At 37.0% G+C, this 21,112-nt stretch overlaps 2 protein-coding genes across 4 annotated transcripts in view; one reads left to right on the top strand and one right to left on the bottom strand.

Annotated features, from left to right (window-relative positions):
* The first annotated feature begins 1,284 nt into the window (after positions 1-1,284).
* Positions 1,285-11,240, top strand: tmem267 (transmembrane protein 267). Of its 2 annotated transcripts, none has more exons than XM_067432720.1 (3): positions 1,285-1,402; positions 2,638-3,048; positions 8,862-11,240. In XM_067432720.1, exons 2-3 carry the CDS (start codon positions 2,677-2,679, stop codon positions 9,195-9,197), a joined length of 708 nt encoding a protein of 235 aa, XP_067288821.1. In that variant the 5' UTR covers positions 1,285-1,402; positions 2,638-2,676; the 3' UTR covers positions 9,198-11,240. The 2 variants fall into 2 exon arrangements, with proteins under 2 accessions (XP_067288821.1, XP_067288822.1); XM_067432721.1 differs by having other exon boundaries at positions 1,304-1,402; positions 2,641-3,048.
* An 8,519-nt stretch (positions 11,241-19,759) lies between these two features.
* Positions 19,760-21,112, bottom strand: part of il11ra (interleukin 11 receptor subunit alpha) — a 60,074-nt gene continuing 58,721 nt past the window's right edge. For both annotated transcript variants that reach the window (XM_067432468.1, XM_067432467.1), the window contains exon 12: positions 19,760-20,963. The gene's annotated coding sequence lies outside the window, so the exon portion shown is untranslated. The remainder of the gene's footprint in view (positions 20,964-21,112) is intronic.

The raw sequence follows: 21,112 nt of genomic DNA, 5'->3' as shown, positions 1-21,112 counted from the left end.
CTTTACAATTGAAAATTTTCTAGTTGCTGATCACATCTAGATTTTTCAGTTGGCAAATTTGAATTTCTGTGAATTGATGCAAACAAAGTAAAAAAGGGTCCATTTTGATTTCATTAGGCCTAGGACTTTAAGAAAAAATATTTGCAATTTGTGGAGATTTCATTTCATAGGCTAGGCTATTATTTATTTTTAACCTGAACAGAAATTGAGTTTCATAACATTTTAAGCATGTCTGACCATTTAATCAGGTCTGCGATGTTAAGTGCATTAACCCAGCTAACAATTTTAGGTTATAAGAACGTTTCCCTAACGTTCCCATTAAGTTCTAAAAACGTTTTTGAACGTTCTAGGAACGTTGAAATGTCCAGTTTGTGGAACGCTGTATTAACGTTCTCATTATGTTCTAAGAACGTTAAATAACGTTCTTATAAGGGTGTGGAGTATGATCAAATAAAATATTCCTGTTTTCTCCCTTAATGTACTTGCTTTTGTTTATTGACATCTTATTCTTTCTTAAAAAAAAGCTAAAAACACTTTTATAATTGACTTTTATATTTATATTACATTTATATTTAGTACATAATTAGTTTAATAGATTTTTCTTCTGATTGTAAAAAAATTAATATATACACGAAAATAGCATTTAAGTGTCATTAAGTTATCTCTGGATATACAAATTATGTATCTGAAGTTTGAGAAAAAAGCTGTATGACTAATTTGTAATGACTAATACTTGTTTTAATGTAGTAACATTTTTAAAACGTTCCACTAACATGTAAGAATAATGTTTTATAGCTAACGTTTCTAGAACGTTTCTCAATAGCAAATAACGTTGGCACAACGTTCTAATAACGTTACTGCTAGAACGTTTTTTGATAACGTTGAGAGAACTTTCAGAGAACATTAGACAACGTTTTGAGAACGTTCCCTGTTAGCTGGATTAATAGTGAACATAATTGAACAGCAGGCTGTTTTGTTTTTTTCTAAGGCACATTTATAAAAGCTACTTAAATGCCATTATTGAACTACTACTGCCTAATCCTGGCTTAATCTAAGACCTGTTTGTGAAACCATGCCTGAGAGTGAGACATGTATGAGAAAGTGCAAAAATGGTTTGCATGTTGGCCTAGCTAAAGAACATTATTGTAGGCCTATATGTGAGTTTTCCCTGGTCCTTGTTTTAAGTAACGTTACTGGTATCTAATGTCCTGCATACGTTGAGGACATAGGCTACTATAAGAAAGTTGAAGCATCTATGAAACGGCATGTTTAGGGCCTCCTCTGGTCTCGTCCCAGTTCGATTCGCTAATTCATAGGAACCGATTCAGTGATTCTCGATCACGAATCAAACATCACTAAAAGAACAAACAGTCCGTCAAACCGGTGAGCTGAATGAAATGAGGTGAGGAAACGGCATGTGTTAATATACACTCTGTCGGGTGTTTTCGTTTTATCTGTAGCTTTAGGAGAACAGTACCTGATTAGGTTTTATGCAACTGTTGTTATGTTGGCTAATAAATGTTGACACTTTCCTTGAGCAGTGGATTAGCTGATGAGCTAGTTAGCAGCAAAGCTAATGCTATTTTATTTTCTCCAAATAAACCTCGTTCGGCAAAGGTATCATATTGCAGTGTTTATTATATTTTTATTCATTTAAATTAAAACAACATTGTAGTGCAGGTTGCAGTTTCGTGAGACTTAAAATAGTACGCGACATATCTCGACAACCTTATTGACATTATACTTCAATGACATGCTTTTTATGCGTATTGTCTTTCTTTTTTAGCACAATGAAATTACACACGCACGCACACACACAGTACATACATTACATAACGCAAATATGTGTGTAGACATCAGCTGTTAATATTCTTACAAATGTTTGATCCGTTCATGCCTTTATCTATGATGTTATTGACATGGAAATATAATGTAATCATGATTCACAGGATAATGGAGGATTTAAACCAGTCCTGGACAAACAGTTGATGGTTCCAGTTTGTCTATTGAAAAATTATGTGTGATATGTGATTAAATCAATATAAACAATCAAACAATATATTAAATAGTCATGACAATTTTATAAAGTGTTGGTGCTGCATTAAACTACTAATGTATAATTGGGAAATATTTGTGAATCCTGATAATGCCAAATATGTCTTGTGTTACTAGTAAAAAGTGTCCTCATTGTGTTTAATATATCTACAATATTCAGCAACATATTTGTCTAAAATAAGTCTGTATTTTCAGCTCAGCTCAGCTCAGAGTCATGAATATTTTTATTTTGGCGTCACTATTGTCCTGTGCACCAAGCCTGTTAATTTTCACCCCCAATGTAATACCACATTTAAAATTTTAATCAACAGTAAAAAAAATTGTTAACCTTTTACCATATGTCTTGGAGTATCGCAATGATTGTATTGCGAGTTCAGTGTTGTGTTTGTATCAAATGGAGACATGATGGTCTCGTTAAACCCCTAGTGATTAATAGGAGAGTCAATACATTTAAAACAGTAATTTAGAGGAAAAACGGAAAGCACCATGTCTCTCATCTTCCCTAAGTCAGGTCAGAACTTTTAAACAATGTCACATTAGCAAGTGTGCGTGCTTTAATTTGTGTGTGCTTGTGTCTTCCAGTAGATCAGGTTTCTGACCCCTCCATGGAAGAGGCCAGCGATGAGGGGCTTTTACTCAAAGCTGGATTCCTCATCTTTGGGCATGTCTGTGCCTCTGAACCTGGCCGTGGAGACTGAGAAAGCTCAGGCCCTGCTCCAGACCTTCAGCACCGCCTCTTTGTTAGCCAGCACAGGCCTGGGTGCTTTCTGCTTCCTAGCTGACCACTTTCTGACGCTCCCTTTCATCCAAAACCATCTATGGCTCAGGGCTGTCTTTGATAACTCCGTCCATGGCATCATTGGACTCTGGTCCTGGGCCATCGTGATTGGGTTGAGGAAGAAAAGTGACTTCTATGAAGTCGTCTTGGCTGGGCTTCTGGCCTCCATCATTGATCTGGACCACTTCTACCTGGCTGGATCATTATCGCTCAAAGTGAGACTATTTATGTATTTATTAGCATCTAAAAGGCTTTGTTGTGTGTTGTTTTGTGCACTGAAATGTAATGGCTTATGTGTGCTGATTCCTATATATTTAGGTTAACCTTGAGAGAACTATCGGCTTTTTTTAGCACATCAAATTATTAATTATTTTTAGGGCTGTGCATTGCCAAGAATCTGGCGATACAATACATATCACAATACAGGGGTTTACGATACGATATGCTGCGATATTGTAAGATCATTTTTTTAAATATTTGTTTTTAGAAAGATTAATTTAAAATAATAAAGAACACAACCATATGCATAAAACATGACAATAACTGTTTTATTTCATTTTAATTTATATCACTAATCATTATTTTGTGCAATTAAGTAAAGGGAAATAGTAAAGTGACTGCATGATTCTTGATGTGTACATGTTTTAAAGGTTCACAGTATAGCAGTTTTTCTATTTGGCAACAGAAAGTGCAGTCCATTCTATAACTGAATTGTTTGTTTCCAGTAGGCTACTGAACTGCAGAGCTATTGCATCCATATCCACATCACTATGATTAGATCCTTTCATTCTGCTGCCACGGCTGTCCGTTTTGGTGTGTGTTTTTTTTGTTACTGAGAGGAAATGTGCTATGTTCTATCGAAATGCTTCTCAGCAGCGCGGATGACGTCGGGATGTTAAGCGAGCTGTCCGATTCAATGTTTCCCGAGTAGGATACTGGATTTTAACTTGGCCTATCTTGCAAACAAAATGACTCTTGTCGATTTCCTTAGTGGCTTCTTTGTAGCTGAAGCCAAAATGAGTCCACTTCAGCTCTGTAAACCGCGGGAGCGCAATGATTCTATCATCTTGTGAGGTTTGCTAATGCTCACACATTCACCTTGCGCTTCTCCAGCTCCGCGTCAGTTACGTTTTGAGATAACACTTCCATCTAGTGATTGGGTTTTATACAGTCTGTAGTTTATTTCAAACACAAAGCCACAAATTTTGGATGTAAATATATAAATATCGAAATAGTATCGCCAAACATTATATCGCAATACTCGCGTATATCAATATTTTCTTACACCCCTAGTGTTATTTTATCTAATTTATGTTATTTAAAAAAGAAAAAAAAAACACATTACAGATAATAGGACACAATATAACAAAAATATTAGTGTCACGTATAATAGGTTTAACATCATTGGAATTATTTAGTACATCATTTTTATCAAATGTAAAAAATAAAATATTGCATAGTCTTCACTGTAAATGTATACTTAAAGCAAAAAAAGCAAACAAAAAAATAGTTATTCAGTCAGGGGCAGTAAGTTATTTTATAAGTTATCAGTAAGTAATAATATTAAGGGAAGGTGGGTATATTAGGCTGCTGTCACTTTAACTTTCACTTAACTGTTTACTTTCACTTGAGACATAACCATATCTCATGCTGAGAGACGTGCAGACTTTCGTGCACACGCGTACTCTTTATATTATCATTCATGCATTTCATCACTTTATAAAAATTTGCGACTAACAGTGGTTAAAAATAGGAAATATTCAACATCCATGTTGCAACATGAGTTATGATGGACCATAGATATTTTTTCACTGTAGACAACACACCGTTTTCTTTAGACAGTTTTAATTTCTCTGCAGCATGTCTTGCCTACATTAACTGAGTTCAGACTATTATCTTTACAATTAGATGTAAATCTTATAATTATGGCTATTAGAAAGTAGCTGGTTTGTGTTATTTATACTGCCAGTTTCTATTATCATTTTTCTCATGTTAATTTTTAGACTCTGCTTACAAGCTTTTGACATGAACTCGGGTTTCTCCTCATTTATAAGGTGCGGTCACATTTATCATCGTTCAGCGGGTTTTACAGGTGAAATCCATTAGCATTGGCAATTTTGCCATGATAAAATTGCAGTGACTTCTGTGTGAGTTTTATATTGACAATGTACTTTATTTGCCTGTGAATTTCCGCAGGAATATTTGCTAACATGACCGCATCTATAGGATGTAAACATTACATGATTGATAATGGAAAAAGATTAAGTTCAAGTCTGACTTCCAAAAATGCCAAGAAAGGTATACAAACAATTCAGATTGAAACATTTGTGAATAGATTTAGGTTTACCAGCATTTCAGAAAGTTTTATAAACTCTGCCTGTGAGACAGCAGCATCTAAATATAGACTCAATCAATAGGCTGACTGCTCATTCACTGAGAGCTGATCAATACTCCTCAAGCCTCACACGTAACAGACCAGTTTTTTGGCTAAAATAGGAGAGTCATATTAATGACAGGCATTTGTTTCTTTCTTTGTGCAGTGGATATTTGATTTTCAATGTGTATTTGTACAAAAATTACCTTTTATCATGAATCGGTATAACACTGGACATGAGGTTGATAAATTAATGACAATTTTCATTTTTGGGGTGAACTAACTTTTTAAGGTCAGTTAAATGTAATTGACCGTAAAAAGATAGTTCACTCAAAAATGAAAATTCTGTCATTAATTTCTCACCCTCATGTCATTCCAAACCCGCAAGTCTTTCATTCTTCTTCAGAACACAAATTAAGATCTTTTTTAATGAAGTCTGAGAGCTTTCTGTTCCTCCATTGAAAGCTACACAACTACCATAAATAAATCGTAAAAATTAATTAGTCACAATCGCTTTATATGATGAACAGATTGAATTAAGGTTTTTATTCACATATAAAAATGCAACTCACACATCCGTTGTGATTAACAGAAGCTCACGCATGTTCGCTTGATGTCCGAGAACCAAGCAGGTTCATTCTCGTGTTACGCAGCACGTTTAAGCTTCCTCAAGAACCAATAGTGTTCATTCTCGTGTTACGCAGCACGTTTAAGCTTCCTCAAGAACCAATGAGGTTAATTCTCGTGTTACGCAGCACGTTTAAGCTTCCTCAAGAACCAATAGTGTTCATTCTCGTGTTACGCAGCACGTTTAAGCTTCCTCAAGAACCAATAGTGTTCATTCTCGTGTTACGCAGCATGTTTAAGCTTCCTCAAGAACCAATAGTGTTCATTCTCGTGTTACGCAGCACGTTTAAGCTTCCTCAAGAACCAATAGTGTTCATTCTCGTGTTACGCAGCACGTTTAAGCTTCCTCAAGAACCAATGAGGTTAATTCTCGTGTTACGCAGCACGTTTAAGCTTCCTCAAGAACCAATAGTGTTCATTCTCGTGTTACGCAGCACGTTTAAGCTTCCTCAAGAACCAATAGTGTTCATTCTCGTGTTACGCAGCATGTTTAAGCTTCCTCAAGAACCAATAGTGTTCATTCTCGTGTTACGCAGCACGTTTAAGCTTCCTCAAGAACCAATAGTGTTCATTCTCGTGTTACGCAGCACGTTTAAGCTTCCTCAAGAACCAATAGTGTTCATTCTCGTGTTACGCAGCACGTTTAAGCTTCCTCAAGAACCAATGAGGTTAATTCTCGTGTTACGCAGCACGTTTAAGCTTCCTCAAGAACCAATAGTGTTCATTCTCGTGTTACGCAGCACGTTTAAGCTTCCTCAAGAACCAATAGTGTTCATTCTCGTGTTACGCAGCATGTTTAAGCTTCCTCAAGAACCAATAGTGTTCATTCTCGTGTTACGCAGCACGTTTAAGCTTCCTCAAGAACCAATAGTGTTCATTCTCGTGTTACGCAGCACGTTTAAGCTTCCTCAAGAACCAATAGTGTTAATTCTCGTTTTACGCAGCACGTTTAAGCTTCCTCAAGAACCAATAGTGTTCATTCTCGTGTTACGCAGCACGTTTAAGCTTCCTTAAGAACCAATAGGGTTCATTCATGTTACACAGCACATTTAAGCTTCCTCAAGAACCAATAGGGTTCATTCATGTTACACAGCACATTTAAGCTTCCTCAAGAACCAATAGGGTTCATTCGTGTTACACAACATGTTTAAGCTTCCTCAAGAACCAATGAGGTTAATTTGTGTGTTACGCAGCATGTTTGAGCTTCTTCAGGAACCAATGAGGTTCATTCTCGTGTTACGCAGCATGTTTGAGCTTCCTCAAGAACCAATGAGGTTCATTCTTGTGTTACGCAGCATGTTTGAGCTTCCTCAAGAACCAATGAGGTTCATTCTCGTGTTACGCAGCATGTTTGAGCTTCCTCAAGAACCAATGAGGTTCATTCTTGTGTTACGCAGCATGTTTGAGCTTCTGCAAGAACCAATGAGGTTAATTCTCATGTTACGCAGCATGTTTGAGCTTCCTCAAGAACCAATGAGGTTAATTCTCATGTTACGCAGCATGTTTGAGCTTCCTCAAGAACCAATGAGGTTCATTCTCGTGTTACGCAGCATGTTTGAGCTTCCTCAAGAACCAATGAGGTTCATTCTTGTGTTACGCAGCATGTTTGAGCTTCTGCAAGAACCAATGAGGTTCATTCTTGTGTTACGCAGCATGTTTGAGCTTCTGCAAGAACCAATGAGGTTAATTCTCATGTTACGCAGCATGTTTGAGCTTCCTCAAGAACCAATGAGGTTCATTCTCGTGTTACGCAGCATGTTTGAGCTTCCTCAAGAACCAATGAGGTTCATTCTCGTGTTACGCAGCATGTTTGAGCTTCCTCAAGAACCAATGAGGTTCATTCTCGTGTTACGCAGCATGTTTGAGCTTCCTCTAGAACCAATGAGGTTCATTCTCGTGTTACGCAGCATGTTTGAGCTTCCTCAAGAACCAATGAGGTTCATTCTCGTGTTACGCAGCATGTTTGAGCTTCCGCAAGAACCAATGAGGTTCATTCTCGTGTTATGCAGCATGTTTGAGCTTCCTCAAGAACCAATGAGGTTCATTCTCGTGTTACGCAGCATGTTTGAGCTTCCTCAAGAACCAATGAGGTTCATTCTCGTGTTACGCAGCATGTTTGAGCTTCCTCAAGAACCAATGAGGTTCATTCTCGTGTTACGCAGCATGTTTGAGCTTCTACAAGAACCAATGAGGTTCATTCTTGTGTTACGCAGTATGTTTGAGCTTCTGCGAGAACCAATGAGGTTAATTCTCATGTTACGCAGCATGTTTGAGCTTCCGCAAGAACCAATGAGGTTCATTCTCGTGTTATGCAGCATGTTTGAACTTCCTCAAGAACCAATGAGGTTCATTCTCGTGTTATGCAGCATGTTTGAACTTCCTCAAGAACCAATGAGGTTCATTCTCCCATTAACACAGCACATTTGAGCTTCAGCAAGAACCAATGAGGTTTGTTCTTGTGCTTCAAACAGGTTCAGTTGAGCTTCTGTTTGTTCGCTGATCAATGTTTATATGTGAATAAAAGAGTAAATTGAATCTGTTCATCAAATTAAGTGAGCACTTCTGAAAATTTGGACTAAACCACTCAATTCATTTTAATTCGTTTTACGATCTATTTATGGACTTTTAATAAATGTGGTAGTGTCAAAGTGGTAGTTGCATAGCTGTCAAGGGACAGAAAGACTTGTTTGGAACAACATGGTTATTGATTTTTATTTTTTTTATTTTATTGATTGTTTTTAATTCTATATCATAGATGTATTTAATATAAATGTGCATCTGGATTTGGCCTGTTTTATCACTTTTGTTCACTGGATATTGGCCTGTTTTATCACTTTTGTTCACTGGATATTGGCCTGTTTTATCACTTTTGTTCAGTAGATAAAATCGTGGTTGAGGACGGCAAATATCGCGTTTCTACAGTGACATCACTAACTGAACCTTTTTGCTACATTCTCACTGCATGTGATAAACTAAAACAGAAACATGCCCCTTTAACCTACGTTTTGTGTTCTTCCTTTCAACCAGGCTGCTGTGAATCTGCCGCACAGGCCTCCGCTGCACTGCTCCAGCCTGATCCCAGTGCTGTGCTTCTCTCTGCGCATCCTCATGTGGGCCTGTCGGCTCAAAGACTCCTGGTGCTCCCTGCCCTGGATGCTGTTCATCTCGCTGACGTCGCACCACATCCGCGACGGCGTTCGCCACGGCCTCTGGGTGTGTCCGTTCGGCAACACGGCGCCCATCTCCTATTGGCTGTACGTCACCATCACAGCCACCCTCCCGCACCTGTGCTCTGTGCTCATGTATCTGACCGGCACTAGAGACATGATCTCCACCAAACACGGAGTCGCCATAGACGTCTGACACACCGTCTTAATTGTGGATGTTTGTTGTTATTTATTTTTCCCAGAACAAAAAAAAAAGTCACTAGAAATAGTTCCATTAGCTCTCCTCTGCATCATTAGCATTCCAACACTGTTTGTCCTTTATCCTTCAGAGATTTCCAGTCTGTTTGATACTTTTAACTACTGTAGTCGTTCAGGTATCAGTGTGAAATCAGGTTGTATTGACTGTGAAGACTGTGAATATTTTAATATGTATGGCGTAGATTAGTGTTGGGCAATGATAAAATCTAGATCTATTTTGCAGCAATTTTAGTACAATATTTCCTATAAAAATCTCTCAGAGCAAATAGAGAAGTAACATAAGAACTAGTGCAGGTTTTTGACCATTTCATGTCAACAAGCATTTCAGAATATAAATACAGGTTATACACATATTGAATTGTTTAAAAAAAAAAAAAAAATTATGTGACCTCTGGACCATAAAAGTAGTCATAAATCGCACGGGTATATTTGTGGAAATAGCCAACAAAACATTGTATGGGTCAAAATTATCGATTTTCTTTTATGACAAAAATCATTAGGATATTAAGCAAAGCTCATGTTCCATGAAAATATTTTGTACATTTCCTACAGCAATACATCAAAAAAATATTAGTAGTGATATGCGCTGCTAAGGACTTCATTTTTAAATTTTATTTTATGTTTTTATTTTTATTTTTCCCCCCTAAGTATCTCTGCCAAATATTGTCCTGTCCTAACAAACCATACATCAATGGAAAGCTTAATTATTCAGATTTCATGTGATGTATTGACCCCAATAATAAAAAAAAGACCCTTATGACTGTTTTTTGGTCCAGTGTCTCAATAAAAAAAAAAAAGAAATGGTCAAAAGGCTTTAAAATACAGACTATTTTGAAAGCATACTTTCTATGTTTTCTCTGCTTTTGTTTCCGATAGTTTCATAATAGTGAAGTAGCTAGGCTAATATGTAATCGTGGCAAATATTTAATAATTGATTTATTTGTACCAATATAAAAACATTTACCTACATATATTAGGACGCTACACAAACGCTTCAGTGAGTGAGGATGTGAACCAATTGCGGATTTACAGTTTTGAATAAATTCAAGAATTTTTTTTTTTAATTAGTCGGCAAAAAAGGCACTTTCAAAACGAGCGGCTTTCCATTAAACAATGCGTCAAATCTGTGTGACCAACCTGAACACAATCACTTGGATTCCGTTAAAAATTCACTGAATGTTACTGTACGCCCTTGTAATGTTATTAATGCGAATGGGAAACGAAGGATTGCGAAGTGACTTAAACTAAATGGCTAAATAATGCTTTTAAATTTAGTGTGCTAAGTTACATTGCCAGCAAAATCATTGTGAATGTTCGATATTGTCGCCCTGCGCTCGTGTAGATGGTCTGAAAGCACCCTTAAACCTCATTTGAAAGCTTCAGCATTGCGTTGTCATAGTTAGCTTAGGGGTATAGACTTCTCCTTTCAAATAATGCAATATTATTGCATTGATTTTCCAAATGAACCACAGACACAAGGCTGGATTCATACCGCGACTCATGATGCGTCATGCGTCCAGGAATAGGCTTTGAGAATGGATGCGTGTTGACGGTCTTTGTGCTTGTGGGGGCTGTTGTGTGTTTGCAGTTGAAGGTCGGCGTAGGCGTACTCGAAGGACGTGGTTCTCTCTAGTGTCCGAAAAACACTGATAGACCTAGTTGGTCTTTTAAAACGGTACAGAAATACTTTCAGAAGATTATCGCTGCCTTTAGCCACAGGCTTTGAGATGACTGTAAATACTTGACGACTTGGGCTTGGTTTCCGAACCATTTAGAACTTTTAAATGATTAAATTACAACTGTTCTAACGTCTTATTTGTATACAAGCAATGCTTCTTGGAAATGAATCGACCTTCACCCGTTCATGTTTTTATTCAGTTGTGTGCCATCATAGTTGTTTTAATTCTTTAAAATCGATGTGAAGTGTAAACCATGCTCCTTAAAGCTACAGATCTTGGAATAAATGCTCATCTTGACTTTTTTACAGATCAAATTATAAATCAGACATTGTTCAATGGTGTTTAGAGTAGGCCTACAGTGCAGTGCAGTTAGCTTTGTGTATACAACCACTCAAAAGTTTATATATATATATATATATATATATATATATATATATATTTACAGTGTTGTGCCCAAATGAATCAATAATTCAATCAATGACTGTAATCAAAAATACAGTCACTGCAGCTAATATCACACACTTCTTTTATATTTATTTATTTATTTATTTATTTATTTTAAATTTAAAAAATATTTGTCTAGAAATGCATAAATGGACACAGTTTGTATTTGTTTGCAAGCAAATTTGTTTGCTTATTTTCATCATTGTGCATCAATATTTTAGGTACGGAGTAATTGATGATGGGCCATTGAATTATTAGAAAAATAATGCACACTCGAGGTGCGGAGTTACACTTCGGGGTGGGCATGATTTTTTTCTAATTCAATGTCCATTATAAATTATATATATATATATATATATATATATATATATATATATATATATATATATATTAAAGTTTAGTTTTAATTTTGAGAATGTTTTAGGTATATTTATTGATATAAGTGTAGGCCTATAGATTTTGATAATGTGTGTTTAAACTTTTGACTGGTGGTGTATATAAAATATGCCTGCATTTTTTTGTCAAATGTTCATTTAAATGGATCAGGGAACATTTATCATCGTTGTCAAAACACGTGATTGGCTTTGAGTTACAGCAGTGGAAACTTGTGTACTAATATGCTTATTTTGATAAGTAGTGGTAGTATTGCACATTTGTTCATTATGGTATTAAGGGAAACTGTTTACAGTTATATTTTTGTTTCGACTGCTTAAATCAGTTTGTCATGGCCTTTTCAAACCTGCAGAGGGAGCTGTAGACCAATCTCCAGACAATGTTTTTGGTTATATTTTGTTTTATTTATTTATTTTTTACTATGCATAATTGCTGTAAATATTTATTTTATTTATATGCTTTTTTTGCACTTATTTGAGGTCAATGTGATGTTGATGCTTTGTCAAGAAATTACAACATTATTCCTGAAAATTGTCACCAGTCACACTAAATGTGCATATGCACCCTTCTGTTATAAACGGTTTCTGTCTTTTGTTGCTTCTGAAGCCTTTGGTTTTGAACAAAAACTAAAAAATAAACAGTTGTTGGAGTTGTGCACAGTCTACCATGGAAGGCAATAGGTTCCAACAGTTGTTCGGTTACCCATATTCTTGGGGGGAATTTACATTATTTAATCTTGTACATCGGTTCCACATAAATTAACGTAAACATGTGTTTTTTTTCACGTAATTAAAAATGCATGGAATGAAGTTTAAGTATACTATAGTCTATACATTATTTTAATATGGTTCCCTAAAGGGATTAATTCGATTTCTTATATTTTTGCATCACATGACTAAATTACAAGACTACTAGCTAGCTTCAAATTATTAGCATGTTAAATGCTAAGCGCAAAATGCTTTATGGGCAAAGCAGTAATAACGTGCTGTGTCAGTCAGCCTGAGCAAATGCTCCACAATGGTAATTAACCCAATGTAATTTGAAACAGTTCTAATAATTCCAACATAATTGAAAATTAAACTAATCAAGTCTCACTTTGCTCAAAAACACATAAAATATTAACACTTAATTTCAACATTTGTAGGCCTCAAGTCCCAAGCAAAGCATGCTGGGAATTACAGTTTCAGCAAAAATAATCGTTTGAGGACTTTACTGGTTCTTTTTCGCCCTAAATGATTCAATCTAGTAGATTGCACATTTTAGAGAATTAAATTAATCGAAAGAAAAAAGTTTAGAAGAGAAACATAAAGCTTCATTTGATATGCTTGAAAATGTGGTTGCTTCTCAGGCATTCATTTAAAAACAGTCAAGTCAAGGTAATAGTAGGGCAAAATGTCACACTTAAAAACAGTGTGTTTACTGGTAAACTGTAACATTTCGAGATGAGTTCAGCTTGTAAAGGATGGTGACGCATCATCCAAAATATTATTAAAGGGATAGTTTACCAGAAAGCAACGTTCTGTCTTCATTTGCTCACCCCCATGTACTTCCAAACCGGTATGATTCACTTCAACAGCAACCTTTTTCAGATATTACTTTTAATATAGTGTCTTATCTGTTTGTGAATGTAAAATATCGGCAACATTTCAAAGATTAAAGTGCAGATAAATGGAGGTATTGTCTCCCAAAAGAAAACTGATTCTGAACAACCTAAAGTGAGTCTTCCTTCAACGAAGGTTTGTAACACAGAAAGCCTCTTCGTTGGCTCCATGCGGACAACTTCATTGCCGCAAAACTAGTTGTAGCTGAGACTGGAAGAGTTTGGTTTATGTTGTCAACATGTCTCGGATCCATTTCGTATGAACTTCCAAAGGATGAGGACTTGCGCTCAAATTGATACAGTAAAACGGAACAACATTGTTACTTGTATCACAGTCACTGTGTATCAAACGCTGAGAAAGAACCCGAGCTTAAAGGGGTACTTCAGCGCTGGGAAGATGAATCTGTATTTAAACTGGGTCATTAATGTAGTAGAAATGTGAAATTATTTTATAATTTGGTGCTTTCTAGACTGAGAAAAGACAGAAAATTTATTTTTGTCTCATGGGGATGAAAGACTACAATTCCCAGAATGCTTCGCTGCCCTGTGAGGCCATTCCCAAAGCCACCGCTACTGGATTACAGAGACTGAGTTCCTACAATTAAATACTGAACGTGTCTGTTCAACGAGCGAGTTGCCGCGTGATTTTCACAGCAGACTCAGATTACATTTAACGTCATAAATGAGTTGATGAGCTCTCGTGATGAGAGCTGAGGTAATCGCGACCACATTCGCGGAATACAATCACAACGCGTTTTCAGTTCATGCCTTTGGAAGCTTAACTTTTTTTAATAGAAATTAATTTGAGAAGTTAAAACACTTACATTGCTTAGCATCCGTTTAAATTAATGCCTGTAGCTGAGCTGTGCTGTAAGTGTGATCTCCATTCCCCATGCACGAGTTGAAAACATGCGGAAATGGCTCCCTCTGCTGGCTGTAGTCTTTAGCTTCTGGGAGGCTTTATGCAGAGAGATCCGAGAGATTTATGCATTTTATTTCTGGAAAAATTCCTCTCGTGACGCAAATTGACGATATTTGCGTCACGAGAGGAATTTTTCCAGAAATAAAATGCATAAATCTCTCGTCTCAGGGGGATATAAGAGGGGGGAGCACGATCATTTGAATATATTCCAGGGTTTCTACTGATACAAAGCCATATGTTAATCGCTGAAGTAACCCTTTAAATTCAGACATGGTAATAGCCTTTGGTTTCCAACACATGTTGTAAACCAATCACAACAGACTGGGTCTAATCAGAGCAGAGTAGACCAGTCACAAAAGATTGGGACGTTTGACCAATCAGAGCGGAGTAGACCAGTCACAATTAGGCATGTGCCGGCGGTATCACATTTTCATGTTGCGAAAAATTGCTGAAGCTTTTATCATGGTATTATCGCGATATTGAAGTAAGTTACAAAAAAGTGTTGTCATACTATAACAGGTTTAATAATTTTCTTATAACAAAAAGACCAGTCACAACAGACGGACGTCTGACAAATCAGAGCAGAATAGACCAATCAGAGCATAGTATACCAATCACAACAGACTGGGCCATCTGACCAATTAGAGCAGAGATTAGATTAATACGGTTAATAATGTTTATTGACCTTCATCAGGAGTTTCACATTCCATCAACCCCCTACACAAAAATACATTCAATCTTGGTCTTGTTCGTATATCACACTGGCTTTATTCCATTGGCCAGCCAGACAATCTAAAACGGAGAAGATATTGACACTATTTAAAACACCATAATCAAGGTCTTAATATGCAGCATAAATGATTCAGATGAGCATGTAAATATTAGGACATGATTTAATGTCAGTATAGCGTGTAAATCCCAACAGACAGCAAATGGCCACACTCAAATATTGGAGGTATATTATTTTACCAGAACCTTGGCCGAGTAACAGTAGGCTAATTTTGCTGTATAAACTCGAGCAACTAAATCCCTTGCCTGATTTTCATGATTAAATATTTGTAAATTGGTTGGAAGCGAGTTGCTGAATTTCCCTCCAGAAACAAACTGACAGTATCAGTGAAAAGATCTGACACGTTTCTTCAGATAAAATAACGTTTATTTCACAAAAATAGAAACGGGAATAATAAAACAGCTTATGTTGTACAGAAAAATATACTATGTACATTTACTGTGGATGCCTTTATGTTCACCTTTCCCTCTTTACCAGGCAACAGTAGTCCAAGGATACGCATCTCCCCAATACATCTGGATTTGACACCAGGCATGCAACATTATAAAAAGAAATAAAAAAAAAAATGCAAAGAGCAAACGGGAAATATACACATTTTTCTCCAAGAACCTGTCCTGCTTGAAGTTTACAGTCCCTCCATCCTGCCAGGAACAGATGATTTCCCATCGATCGGCTTGTTTCCTTTGGTTCGGTTTTCTGGAATCGGGAGGTTGCGTTTTTCTGACGCAAGACTTGACGGTCAGTGTGGAGTGACTAGACCTTCACGCCAGGCCAATAACACACAATAATGAGCCATTTAACAGATGGAGGTCTAAAAATACACAGAAATCCGACCTTTTCGGCAGTGTTTGGATGCTTTAGTGGTTCCCAACTGCAACTGGTCATGACCCAAACAATGCTGGATGCTAAAAATGAGTTGCAACAAAACCATGTGCATATCAATTGCAATCAATTTGTATTTTAGTAAAAATGCACACTGGCAAAATTAGACATTAAATTTGAGGGAAAAACCAATATGACCTAGACTAGATTAAATATAGGTTTATTTGCAATGAGGACAAACATAATTTGTGGGGCTCGTTTTTATGGCTCCGGGACCTAATAGTGTGTGTGTTGTTGGGCCTGTGCAGTTTATAGATATATTCATACATTTCAATGTTTGATTTTAATCATTTTTGTTGACTTTGTATGACAAACAGTTTGGTACTATATTGGCCGCCACATGAAGTCAAATGTAAATTCTGGGACCTGAAGCAAAACCAGTTGAGAAGCCCAGATTTGACTGATAATCAAAATATGAATCAAATAAAAAATTAAGTTTAGAATAACATGCTAACCAGATCTATGTGCTCTTAACATGCAGGACAACTTTAACCAAAGCAGGGAAGAAAGGAAGGAATATATGACTGACTAAAATTTTACCCTCCATCCGTCCCTCGGGTCAAATGTATTTTTTGAAGTGTTCATCTGTGGTCCAAAACCTTAGGACTTTTGTCACACTTGAAACACGAATACACACACCAATAAACATAAAAAAAAATGATCAAATGGATCCAAGAAGATTGTGTGGTTGAAATAATAATAAAAACAGGTAAATCAGTCCCTCACGGGTCAATTTGACCCCCTTAGGAATGAATCGAATGCAAGAAATGTTGCAGTACTCTAGAAACTCCTATAAAAATGCTCAAAATTAAAACTAAACTTTACCACAAAAAATATTTCATAACGTCTACATGTGTATCTGAACGCATAATTAAGCTCATGAACTCATGAAGTAACTTTAGGATCCACACTTTCAGAAAAAAAAAAGGTACATAGCTGTCACTGGGTCAATACCCTAAGGTACAAAACCGAAAAGGTACTAATATGCACTCTTAAAGTACTGATATGTACCTTTTAAGGTACTAATATTTACCATATAGGGGTGAGTAAGGTACAAAGATGTACCTTTTCACTTTTGTACCTTAGGGTATCGCCCCGGTGACCGTACTGTACCTTTTTTTTCTGAGTGCAGCGGAACCGCTCCTTTGCTCCATATAGAGCTATAAGGCCATCTATTGGTGGCAAGATTCATGAAATAGTATGCTATGCAATTTCTTTTTCCCATAAGAAAACAGCAGAGACACCCCAATGTGAGTTATTCTGAGCTGAAGTAACAGGGTTATGCTTGAAATGTTGAGTTATTTTGAAATATAGGTTTGAAAGAGTGTGTAAGCTTTCTGGATCAAGCAAACAAACAAACTAATTTTTCGGCTTCGGCTCATTTTGAACCGGGAGGGACTGATTTGTCACACAGTGCGAGGGACAGACAAGAGATTGCCTAGTCTTCAAATATGAATGACTGACACAACCAAACACTTGTAAATTTTCTTTACACATTGTTTTGTTTTTTCAAACTTGCGTTGGAAAATTTCATGATGCATAGGTGATTCACTGTTGGAGAATCAACATCTATGTTAAAGGGTGGTATCATAAGAGCACCGATCCCAGAAGCCACTTTCAGCATAAATACTGCTGGCTCTAAAAACACACAAAAATATATTGCTGGTGGAACAGAAACAGGCAACAAGAAAAAAAAAAGGTTCAGGGTAAGGAATTTGAACCATTTACAAGCAAATGGTGCAAAACACATAAAGAGATATGCACAAAACAACAACTGACAAACATATTCAGTCAATATTTATGCCGGGTTCGGACTACACAAAGTTCGCCGTTGTTGATGGAAGGCTTGTTCGAGATGCGTCTGCGCTGCAGACCGATCGCCGTATGACATCAAAGTAACTAACAGCGAGATCATACGACTCCTTACGCTTTTGAATCGCTCGTGCGGTATTTTGATATCATACGTGGGTCGGTCGGCACAGCGCCGATGCAACTCGAACAAGCCTGGAGTGTTGGAGTTTCCCGCTGCCTCGCTTGCGGTGCTGAAAAAGATGAGACGTATACAGTGACGAAAGACCTGGCTTGGTGCTGGCTCTCTAGCCCGTGGAAAGGCAAACCGGTTCTTAGAAGGCTCGTCAGTCGAACCAACTTTGAACCGGTAGCACTGGCTCTGAACTAGCACCCGGTTGATTCTGGTGGAAAAGGGGTATTAGTCATCCCAAAGAACCGCTGAAGAACTGCTGAATCAACAAGATGTTGTGCTATATAGCACTTAAAGTGGTTCTTCTATGATTACGAGCCAGAGATAGACTAGGTAAACCCAGCCTGATCTGCCGGAGATTTGGTTTCGCCTAGCAACTCAGTCTCGAGACCTGTACATTAATTTCTACTGCTTCTGTTACACTTTTGCGGGAACCAATCGCAGACTGGCTTATCCACCCGGAGCACTATTGGCGGGTTTAACATGATGACGGATAGAGAAACGATGGGTCGGTGCCCGTTGATCATGCCTCTTGTGGTCTGATTGGTTGAAGGACTATCCAATTGCGGACAGAGTCATTTGAATAGTGCTCTTTATCACACCTCTTGCGCTGTAGAAAATACAGAGCAGACTCCCCAGACCAATGTTCAATCTTAAATTGAGCTTGGTCTGGTGATAGCCAGCCAAAGAGACACTTTTAGTACTATATAGCACCAGTTTATTTTACTCATAAATTGAGAAACCCCATTGGAAAATCTTGAGGGAACCAGCGGCGAATTAGACTTCCGGGTTCTGGCGTCAATACCTATACCACTCAAAATAGGTACAGCGCAATATCATACACTGTAAAAAAATTTTTAGAAAAAAAGTTACCTGGTTGCCTTAAAATTTTGAGTTCATTGAAATTGAAATTTTGAGTTTATACAATGAACATTTTTTGAGATTCCACAACCTTTATTAAAATATTATTAAAATATTTTTTAAGCATATTGGGTAATTGTATGTGTTTTATTTCTGATGATGCAGTGAAACATGCCAAATAGTGCTATTTTCATGATTTATCAAATTTTTTAAGTGGTTCAGATACAAAAATATTTTGAGTTTCTATTAATTAAACAAATTTCCTTCATTGTATCAACTCAAATTTTTAATTTCAATAAACTCAAAATGACAAGTTTAAGGCAACCAGGTTACTTACTTTTTTAAGTTAAACCAACAAAAAACAACCAAATTGTTTTACAGTGTACAGGTATGAATTTATTTGTATTGCTTAATTAATGGTTGTACATAGTTTCCATGACAGAGTTATAGATCTAAGAATCTTTTCATTACTTCTAGAGCTGCCAGTTTGCCAAGTTTCAAATGATTATTAAACGGCAAGCAAAAACTATAAAAAATTTCCGATTTCCTTCATTGTATCAACTCAAATGTCTTATTTCAATAAACTAAAAGTTAAGGCAACCAGGTTACTTACTTTTTTTAAGTTAAACCAACAATTGTGTTTTACAGTAAGCCCTTCCTGCGCACTCGGTGTCCGATTTCACTCACTCGTTTTCATTCACTCCTTCCTTCCAATATTAGTGGAGTAAATGTAGGGAATAGTGAATGAGGGTAAGGGGGACAATTTCGAACACAGTCATGACGTTTGTTGTCGTTGATCATGACACACTATGCAAGATGAAATGATGGATTATTATGTCCCCACTGTTGTTTATGAATCCCCACGACACCCTACGTCAAACGGGAGTCATCGTGTAGTCTGAACCCGGCATTAGAAGAAAATATCACAATAACATCTTAACAAAAACGTCACAAATGACCCTAGTTATTTTTAATTGCACAATGATAACATTTGAAGATAGTAACTAATACATAGACAATAACCACTTTATGACTTTGGACAATAATTTTTGTTTGTACCTATAGGAAAGATACGTATGCTAAAATCTTATAATTCAATCAAATCATATATTTTAAAAGAATTACAAAATAAACGCATGCATTGAGCTTTATGTCACTGGAGAGCAATGTACAACAGAGCAGTATGCTGTGTAGAAACTATAATACAATAGTTATGCAATAATGGCATAAATGTATAACAAACAATATAACTTTATAGATGAGCTTCAATAGAATTTAATATCGTGAATATCTATTAGCTTCAACAGAAACAATCAGCTTTAATCACCCTACAAATCGTAAGACTGATTTACATTCATGTCTCGATTCAATGCAGAGAAAATGCCGATTTGCCTTTATAGAAGAAAAGTCGGAGACACTAAATTGCATTGAACACCAGCTCAACGGAAGTTTCGAATCGTAACTGGCGTCAACTTTCAAGACATGAACCCGTGATGAAATGCATTTTATTACCGAGAACTTGATGCTTTAGATGCCACATCTGGCTAGAAAACTAACCGGACGAAAACAATCGACCGCAGATGCGTCCACCTGTCATGAACTCAGTTTTTTGAGAAGAGCTATTGCGGGATGAAAGACAAAGCCATCTTTGTGTCTCAGATGAAAGGCCGCCGCGTCCATCCTTGGAGTGCCGAGTCTGTCTGTCTTCCAAAGATAGCAGCTGTCTAAAAGTTACAGAGTGTCTTTTTCGCCAGACGAGTAAGTTTGAGGACTGAAAAGTTGAATAAGCCACTTTCTCCATAATGCCCTGTATGCTGCGCACAAAGCCGAGCCTTTTCACAGCATTCCACTTGTCCCCGGTGGAGTCCAGTGGAGAATATCGGGAAGAAAGAATTATACAAAAATATGCTTTTCATCATCCAAGAATCTGCTGTGAGCAGAAGAAAGTAAAGAAAGAAAGTAATCCTTGTTTTTCCATTGCGTTGTGCTACATTGTAGACTGTACATGTTCACAGTTGACGGGACTCAGAGCTCTGCTGAGAGGAGAGGTGGATTGTGGGTAATGGAGTCTGTCAGCTGCGGTGGCAGTGGTGGTGATTCCCTATACTGATGCCCAATGAGAGCTGAACTGGAGACGGCCAACTTCTCAAATCTAGAGGTAAACAAGAAAGTTAAACTCTTTAAGATCCCAAAGAACAGATATAATAAATACAAATACAAAAAATACTGCTACCGTTCAAAAGTTCCGGGCCAATTTGATTTATTTATTTGAAAAGATATGAACGCTTTTACTTAGCCAGG

Source organism: Pseudorasbora parva, chromosome 23 (assembly GCF_024679245.1).
Source record: "Pseudorasbora parva isolate DD20220531a chromosome 23, ASM2467924v1, whole genome shotgun sequence".
Taxonomy (NCBI): Eukaryota; Metazoa; Chordata; class Actinopteri; order Cypriniformes; family Gobionidae; genus Pseudorasbora; species Pseudorasbora parva.
The sequence above is the reverse complement of the archived record's forward strand: the minus strand, read 5'-3'. Positions and strand labels throughout refer to the sequence as shown.

Bases quoted from the DNA above. Each gene is read 5' to 3' on its own strand.
- tmem267 (XM_067432720.1), top strand. From the start codon at position 2,677: ATGAGGGGCTTTTACTCAAAGCTGGATTCCTCATCTTTGGGCATGTCT. The intron at 3,049-8,861 runs GTGAGACTATTT...CCTTTCAACCAG, and splicing joins CTGGATCATTATCGCTCAAA to GCTGCTGTGAATCTGCCGCA.